An 8979-nucleotide genomic window follows, 5' to 3' on the forward strand; every position below is an offset into this window, starting at 1 on the left:
GCAACCGGCAGCAAGCTCAGAGGGCAGCAAGCACGGGAGCTGACATTTGGAAGGAGCTAATTGCCAGAGCCTACCCTGCGCCCTGCCTCTGGCAGCGGCCGGCAGCGGAGGCTTCGCAGCGTGGTGAGCAGCTCAGAGAGCCCCCAGCCAAATGTGCAGTGCTGTCCGTTGGGCTGGGGGATCCCTCGCTGCCTCCTCGCCGTGCTCTCCAGAGCGTGAGATCTAATTACCCTCGCTTTGGCATCTGATGCCACCACTGTTTGTTGGCCACAACATTTTCTGTCGTCTCCTGAACATCCAGCCCCACTGCTTAACATGGTGACCTTCTGCAAGATGGAATTTGATGGGGCAAGGCAACTCACAGCTCTTTTGTTCATCATTGGCAAACAGTGTAGTGCTGCATGAGTTTTAACAAGGAGCTTCCACAAAAATGTTCCTCTCTGGTCTATGGCAAAACCTTGGGAGGGGCTGGGCAGTCCCCATCTGTTTGGCTGCACCTTCTCTGCTGGGTTGGAGCAGTGCCCACAGGGAGCTGCTGCACTGAAACTCCTCAGAGTGCTCAGGGACCAACCTGCAGCTCACTCTGGGATGGGAAGCATGGCTGGGATGCAGAGACCTCACCAGCACCTTCCGAACCCTTGGTGGGTATGGACCCATTCCTTCCAGCAAACACAAACGCGTCCCGCTGGCAGCAGCTGGAGGAGAGTGGAGAAGGATGAGCTCAGTGCCATCTGTGTTTCTGGGTGGCATTGTGGAGCTTCCAAGGGCAAAGCTGAGGCCCTTTTCCAGGAGGACAAAACTCTAAATTTCTGCAGCCAGTTCATGTGCCCACACTGCCCCCAGCTCCCCAGGCCAGGTGCCCATGATGGGTTGTGCCCAGACTGCAGGTTTCCGCACCGGTGCTCACAGCGCTGTGCAGCCGTGAGGCCAGAAGTGCATTTCTTCATTCCTTGGTCCTTTGGCCTATGGAAAAAAGGAGACAGAAACATCACTGATTTACCGGAGGCAACTCCAGGGATGTAAAATAGTAACAAATGGGGTCGGGGAAGCAATGGCTGTCAGCTTGGATCTGTCCGCAGTGCAGGGCACGAGGCTCGCCGTGGTGCGGGGCGCCGGTGCTGCTGGATCCATGAGAGGCCCCCACGGCCCCACAGTTCTGCCTGAGGGTGGTGTCAGCCCAGCACTGTGCTTGGGAGCAGTCATCAGAATGGGTCTGTTGATCCCTGCTTGCCCCCTGCCACGCCAACCCGTCTCTTACGGACGTCTGTTAGAAGTGAGCATATGTGTGCTGCTGCCACACTCACACTGTGTGTGACACTGCTCCTGGACTGGTCCTCTGCCTTCATGAAGCAAGAGAGATGATGCTCCCTGGTGTCCAGATCACCTTCAGCCCTGCTTTGTCCTCTTTGGGCATCTCTGCCCATGGCCAGGCTCTGTGCTGAGAGCAGAGAGAGGGAACTGCATGGATTGATGCTCTGGGACAGTGCAGGTGCTGGCTATGGGTCTCTGTGGGTCACCAACTCCTGCAGTGATGCTTGGGGATGGAGTTCAGGTGGGCATCACCCAAGGGTTGGGGTGGGTGGGGTTGGAGAGGTTTGGGATGCTCTGCTGGGCAACCCAATGGGCTGCATGGGAGCTGCGGGGGCTGCCCACACCCCTCTGTGCTGCAGCATTACAGCCCTGCTCCCCAGATGACACACCGCTCTCCCGCAGGCACTCTTCGCTCTCTCCTCGCTGCTGAGGCACTTCCCCTATGCCCAGCAGCAGTTCCTCAAGCTGGGAGGCCTCCAGGTGCTGCGTGGGCTCTTCAGACAGCCGGGGACCTCAGCCCTGTGTGTCCGTGCTGTGACGTTGCTCTATGACCTCTTCGTGGAGAAGGTGAGGGGTGTGGAGCAGTGGGACGGGGCATCTCTAGGGGAAGAGTCCCTCCCAGCTCCTCTGCTGGAGCTGCAGCTCCTGCAGCTTTATTTTCACATACCGTGGATTACTGCTGTCAGTTTAAACGCTGCCTTTCCTTGCCCCCATTTGTTATTTAGTTTGTGTCTCTCTTACTCCAGAGAACGGGAATTAAATCCACTTTCACTCTGTTTATAGCCAATTTGCCCTGCAGATTATCACTGCTTTAATGCCCAGGCACCGCAGAGGTACGGCTGTGTTCTGAAACAGTTGTTTTCCACGGGATTTTGTGAAGGTGCACATTATTTTGATGGGTCTGAGATCCCAGCAGGTGTGGGCTCTGACACCCTGTATGGGAAATGCTGAGTCCCAGCCTGAACCACTGATTGAGCACCTGGGGAAAGGACCCGGTGGGCCCTGGGAGCACAGGTGAAGGCAATTCAGCTGTGCGACTGGAAGGGAGCCTGGCTGCACCTCTCACACCTCATTTAAGGGCTGATTGCCACTGGGGAAGGATCTCTGGTTGGAGATCCCTCCTTTGTGGAGTTTTCCTTGTGAACCTGGATTTTCAGAAATGGGTGAGCACCTTTCCTTTGTAACACTATTCGTTCACACTAGTCCCTTTGCTACTGCACTCCTGTATTGCCCTTCTACTGCATTGACCTTCCTGATTGTAACACTGTGCTGCCCTGTCCCTTTGCACACAGTGGAAGGGTCCGTGGGCCTGGCTCCTCCTGCCTACCTGTGTGTACCTCACACCACCCCAGCTTTCCTCTGGCTGGAGGAGGTCCACAGGCCCTGCAGAGCCTCAGGTTTGTGCCCACACGTGGCTGTTCCTGCTTGCAGCCCTCCAGGCACACCCCCTTCCAGAGCCTGCAGGGGAAGCAGGAACATGCTGGAACCTGGGGGGGAGTAGGACTGGGCTAGATGGTGGCCAGCAGGTTTGGGGTTGCCTGGGTGGAAGTGTGCTTCTAAAATCATACAGTAACACCAGCCCCTGTGAGTGCCAGCTCTGCACTGAAGTACAAAGCAGCATCTGAATGACATTTGTCTTCTCTTTTTTCACCCCGAATCCTGAAAGCCAAAGTACAAATGGGCATTCAGCAGTACCACTCCACTCCTGGGAACTAGGGTTGTGGTGGTATCATTCCTCCTTGTCTCTATGCCCAGCAGTTCAGTGGCGCAGAGTGCTGTGATGGAGCAGCTGCCTTGGGGGTAGCAGAAGGAAGGCTTGGGGAGGCACCACAGACATCCTTGGGGAGCCGACTGGCCCCGGGGTCAGGACTGTCCCGTGCCTCTCACGCCTCTCCCCCTGCTCCTCTGGCTCTGAGTTTCTGCTCCTTGGCCCCACAGAAGCCTGAATCCTCCTTCACCTCCCTGTGCCATGGGATGCTGAGATCCCTGGCGCTGAGCTGCATGTGCAGCAGCATGCATCGCGCGTCCCCTTGCACGGCAGGAGCTGCATTGTGCACCATGCAGTGTTGTCACCTGTGGGCAGCAGCTCCCTGCTACAGGTCATCACCTGCCCCCTGCTCTCCCACAGATGCTGCTGGAGGACTCTCAGCACAGCGACCAAGCAGAGGAGAAGGTGCAGCAGTACCGGCGGGTGCAGCTGGTGCCGGCAGTGCTGGAACAGGACTGGTGTGTGGCAGTGCCAGGGCTGCTGGCTTTGCCAGAGCACGACGCACGTGAGAAGGTACTGAAGGCGGTGGCTGTGCTGATGGAGTTCTGCAGGGAGCGCTTCCGCGGGGACACGGCCCTCAGTGCCACGCTGGGGCTGCTGCGCAGTGAGTACGAGGAGCTGGCAGCTGCCGAGCGCAGGGACGGCGATGGGGATGGGTACTTCCAGGAGCTGCTGGGCTCTGTGAACAGCATCCTGCAGGAGCTGGGCTGAGGCCGGAGCTGGGATGGGTCAGGATAACGGTGTGATGTGCGGTGGTCACCTGTGCTGTGTAAGTGCACTTTGAATAAATGGCTGAGCTAAGGAAGTCCCCCCAGTGGGAATGTGCCAGCAGTTTGTTATGGGATGGAAGTGCAGGGGTACACGTCCTTAGCATTGAGCATCTCTGGAAAATAAAGGTCTGTGCCCTGGAGGGACGGGGCGGTTCCAGCTCACACTGCTGCTGTCCTCCAGACAAGGACCTGAGCAGATGCCCTCTGCAGCCCTGGGTCCATTCCTTCCATCACAGGAGAGAGTGGGGTAGTGAAGTATGCCCTACCCTGTGCAGAACCTTTTGCTGCCTGCCTGCGTTCCTCTTGCCCTTGGAGGTGGGCTGCAGAGAGTGGTGTGTAGGGCCCAAGGCCTCAGGTAAGGAAGATGCAAACTCCCAAATCCTGCTCGTGTGCTGTCCTGCTGCAGGCATGTTGCAGTGCGGAGCTGCTTTCTGGAGCAGGCTGTGACCACTTCTTGTTTCTGTGCTCCATCCCAGCATTGCTCTCTGGCAGCTGCAGGTATTCCAGTCAGTGCCATTCCTGCTGCAGGGCAACAGTGTGACCCAGGGCTGGAGGTGCTGATGTTACCAACAGCATTGCAGAAAAACAAATTAAAACCAATAAGGGAAGGCTGCTGGTTTTGTATGCAGCCCTGTGGCATTGCCCATGAGCTCACTGCAGAGCTGCCTGCAGCTGGGCTGTGCCAGCCCTCACCCACTGGAGCTGAGGTATGTCTGGCTGTGGCTGTGGTCGGTTGGCCATCATCACTGTGGAAGCAGCACTAATTGCAAGTATTGATTTGGTGTTTTGTTTTTTTACATACTCTCTTCGGGTTTTGATTTGGCTGCCTTCCTGGGCTTCAAAATTATTTTTGTTTTTGTTCCCAGCTGCCTGCTTCAGGCTGGGATTGCTGTAGGGTTAAAAGTAAATACCATCCGATGGCAGTCGCTGCTGGGGGGCAGATCTCAGTACTGGGGCAGTGCTGGGCCCCATGCAGTGCTAAATTGGACTCAAGCATCCTGGCTCTACAGCCCTCATGGTCCTAGAGACTACAGTGTATGCAGCAGTGCCCTCCCCGTGCCATAGAGTCGGGGCCACCTCAGGGCGGCAGTAGGGACAGCTGTGCCCATGGAACCCCACAGCAGTCACCAGTGGTGTCCCTGCCCTCAGCGGGGGCTCATTGCAGGGAATGCGGTTCTGCCGGGCTTTGCCTTTTTGCTTTCCCCCCTGGTCTGTTGTGTCCCACAGACACCCCACCTGGGGCCCAGATGCATGGCTGTACAGATGTGCACCACCCAGAGCCATGGGGTGAGCGGCTCATGGAGAAGTACAGCTGAGAGCATTTCCATCCTACTGCCAGAGCAGCGCAGGGGAGGAAGAACGTCCTAAAAGCAAAAAAAATAATGGAAAACGTTCCTGGAATTGCTTACCAAAAAGCACTCTGATGCTCAGGGAAGATGCTGCTGAGATAATGCGGACAGTCCCTGTGCCCAGCAGCCAGAACCCAGCCCTGGACCCAAGGACTCTGCCTGCAGGCTCAGGCTGGAGGCTGAGCCCCAGCCCAGGCTCACGGCTTTTCCCACCACCCCGTGACTGGGCAGCCACTTATCCCATCAGTATCTGTGAGCACCAACAAATGGGAGCCCCGGAGCAGCACAGCGGGCAGCGCAGCGCTGCATCACAGCTGTGTATGCTGAGCACTGGGGGCCCTGTGAGGGAGGAGCTGCTCCTTTGGGTGCATGGGAGCTCCTGCTGCACTGCTCCATCCACAGAGAGAACAAACAGCTGTGTGGTGTCCCTGAGCAGGGCAGCGCTGCCGGAACATCCCATGTGCACTTCTTAGCACTGCTGTGAGCTGTGCTCACACGCTGCTGCCAGAGGAAGAGCCTTCCCTCCAGCACTGCAGATGAGACAAACTGCACAAGTCCTTCCCCAGAGCTTAATTACATCAAGCAGTAATTACTGTAATTCTTTTCAATTGGCTCTAATATAGTTACGGTGCTGCTCCTGTGCTGAATGCAGCCTGCCTGGACACCCCGGTGGCTCCTGAAGGCCAGGGGTGCTCCCAAAAGTCACAGCACAACATGAATTTGCATTTACACAAAACCTGGATGCATCTGAATGTCCATTTGTTGTGATTTATTTTCGTAATGTTAATACATGGGGTTCTGGAGGAGTGGTGTGTTTGATGACAGCCACTGAACAGCACGAGGAATAGAACCTTTCAGGCAATTACATTAATACCAGGGAAAAGAAAAGTCACGCTGTGTGAAAGCAGACAGTAACCAGGCATGGGACAGACACACAGTGTTAACCCTCGGGTGTTTGTGGGGCAGCAGAGCTGCGGACAGCAGTGACACAGCAGTGCACTGTCACCTGTCCTTGGAGGCTGCAGCACTTGGGAGCAAAACGGGCAACGTTACTGCAGTAACTCCTAATCCTGATCAGCGGTTGGGTAACCCGACAGCAGTAAGCTTGATAGAGTAAATTGTGATCAAGGTAAATGGAATTAGAGCATAACAGCTGCCAGTGAGCGGCTCTCCACTCCAGTCACAGCACTGCACACACAGCGCACCAAACCCGGCCCCCGAACTGCTCACAGCCTTCTGGGGAATGCGGGACCTTGTTGGTAGGAGTGAAACACACTGACAGTCGTAGCATGTAAATAAGAGTGAAATGATGCCTGTAGGTACATCACCTGGTCGCAGCGCAGCCAACGAGAGCTGCTGGGTGCACACGGCTGTGCTGGGAAATGGGCACAGTGCTGACTGTGTGCATGTGGGGAGGAAGTGCTACCGACACCACGCACAGCACCACGCACGGGTGGGAAAAGCGACTTTATTGTGTCCTGCAGCAACAACATCAGCGGTCTGTAAGCAGGCATTAGCACTCTGATGTCACACAGAAGCCAGCAGCCGTGCCCCAGCAGCCACGGGAGCACAGGGATGGGAAGCACGGCACAGGGAGCCCTGCCCAGCTGTGTTCTCATGCTCCTTTCAGCACACGGAGCTCACTGGCTCTCCACTCCCAGCAGGAATACACATACATACAATAATCTGTTTTTAAAACTTCTTTTTGGGGTGAAAAGACCTAATTTTTCCCTCCTGATCACAAGGCAAAACAGCAGTCTCCAAGCAGAACGATTCGGCTATCAGCATTAACTGTTAGTGTTATTGTGAAACCTCTTTGGTTATAGAATATTTCATTTAAAGTGAGATTATACAAAATAATTTCCAGCTAGAAATACACCCCTGGAATCTAAAAGCAATCTAAATTAACACACTCTCGCAGGCTGGAGCTATACTGATAGGATTTGTAATTTGAGTATTTCCCCACACGATCTAAACAAAGTTATCAAAATTATATTAAGTAAATACATTTTGAGGAGTAGTAAACTTCTGAGAATCCTTAGAATATTAAAAGTAGAGTTCTGGAAGTAGCAGTAGTGGCCTAAAGGAACAACCAACCGACACAGAGCCCTCTAAATGCTCTCCATCGCCTTGAACTCGCTGAGCGCCTGCACCGGGCTGACGTGCTTCTTCTGGGACGCCCGCTTGATTTTGGTCTGGGTCTCGTCCTGCTTCTCCCTCTTGACCAGGGGCTTCTTCTCCGGAGCCTTCATCTTCCAGGACACGGCGGGGAGGTTGAGCGAGGCCATGCCCTGCGACTTCTGGTACTTGGTGGACGCCACGTAGGACGCCTTCACCGTCTGCACCACGGCGTTCATCAGGTTCTTGGCCGCCTGGATGAGGGACATGGCACTGTCCACCTGCCGGAGGAACGGCGCAGTTACTCGAGGGGAAAGTGCCCGAGCAGCTCCGTAGCGGTGCTGCAGGGCTCTGTGCTGGAACCACACTACAACCGCATGTTTTTCCTCCGTGTGGTTTTCCTCAAAATCTGCACCCCACCTGACGGCGATGTTCCCCTGCTGACAGCGCGGAGCAAAGAGCTCCACGCCTGCACCCTGCTCCATGCTCACGGCAGCCAAAGGGATTCGTGTTCCGCTGTTTGCTTTTGTGACTAAGCTTTAAAAGCAGCTTATTCTCTAATGAAATTAAAATCACGGTAGTATCTTAATTACTGATAATAAACATTTAAATCACCCGAGAATATAAAGTTATGTTACAAAGGGAGGAACGCAGTGTTATCTTCAGCCAGGCCTGGAGCCCTGTGCGAGGTGGTTCCTGCTGACAGGAGCTCAAAAATGAGAACAAGACGACGTGGTTTTGGAAGCTGTAGTGTGTGGCTGATGAAGAGCCACACTGCAGGAGGTGAGGGCTGAGGTGTGTGCGGGCAAAGCGGGGCTGACTGCACCGTGGGCTTTGTGCATGGCTGGTTCATCCCATCCACACACACAGGACCAGGACCTGCTGCTCATAAATACCAACGATCCTCAGCAGGATGAGAGCTCAGCTGCCTCTCTGCATCTAAATTGCAGCATGTATACACCTAGGAAGATCTTGGGGAAAATCCAAGCAAAAAGTGCCCAGCAGCAAACTGTGTGAGCAGGACTTGGAGGACTGCACGCCGCGTACCGTGGTGGCAATCTGAGCTGTGCCACACAGCAAAGCATTGCCCTCCCCTGCCCCAGCCATCGCACTGCCACCACTGCACTGCCTGCCACTACTTCCATGGCTCTTCACAGCGGGAGGAATCCCATCCATTGCACTGAAAGCAAGGAGGTGCTGCTCTAAAGGAGTTCTCAGATTGCTCGGGGTGCAGTACCAGCTGCCTGGGCTGCAGCTCTGCCTTCACAAAATATTTGCTGCCTCAGGTTGGGGAGGACGTCGGCGCTGATGGAATTCCCTTGCAGACTCAAGGCCTTCCCCTGTAACCTGACAGAGCTGAACACAGCCCCAGCATCACTCAGCCCCATGGGCAGATTGAAGGAGAGCAAATAAAGCGGCAGATTAGATGGCAGATGCCTGCTCACATAACTAATTTATGGCAGGAGGGTATGTAAATTCTAAAGAAGCTGAATAATGGCAGTAAAACCCTGGAGTCCACATTACTGTGTTATGACACATCCACTCCTCTGACAGCACAATGCCTTCAGCCTCCCAGAGAGCAGCGCATCATGCAGCAGAGCTGCGTGGCACCAAACATCCATCCCATCCCATCCCATCCCATCCCATCCCATCCCATCCCATC

General features: G+C 55.0%; 1 protein-coding gene and 1 pseudogene across 1 annotated transcript; one reads left to right on the top strand and one right to left on the bottom strand.

Annotated features, from left to right (window-relative positions):
- Positions 1-1701: 1701 nt before the first annotated feature.
- On the top strand, positions 1702-3884 carry LOC104915502 (nucleotide exchange factor SIL1-like; the record flags this gene model as incomplete). The annotated part of the gene is made up of 2 exons (XM_010726406.3): positions 1702-1878; positions 3440-3884. Coding segments are annotated over 2 exons (528 nt in total), but the record flags the coding sequence as incomplete, so codon positions are not given.
- A 2062-nt stretch (positions 3885-5946) lies between these two features.
- LOC104915501 lies at positions 5947-8835 on the bottom strand (annotated as a pseudogene).
- Between the last annotated feature and the right edge of the window lie 144 nt (positions 8836-8979).

Source organism: Meleagris gallopavo (genome assembly GCF_000146605.3).
Source record: "Meleagris gallopavo isolate NT-WF06-2002-E0010 breed Aviagen turkey brand Nicholas breeding stock chromosome 15 unlocalized genomic scaffold, Turkey_5.1 Chr15_random_7180001850315, whole genome shotgun sequence".
Classification (NCBI taxonomy): Eukaryota; Metazoa; Chordata; class Aves; order Galliformes; family Phasianidae; genus Meleagris; species Meleagris gallopavo.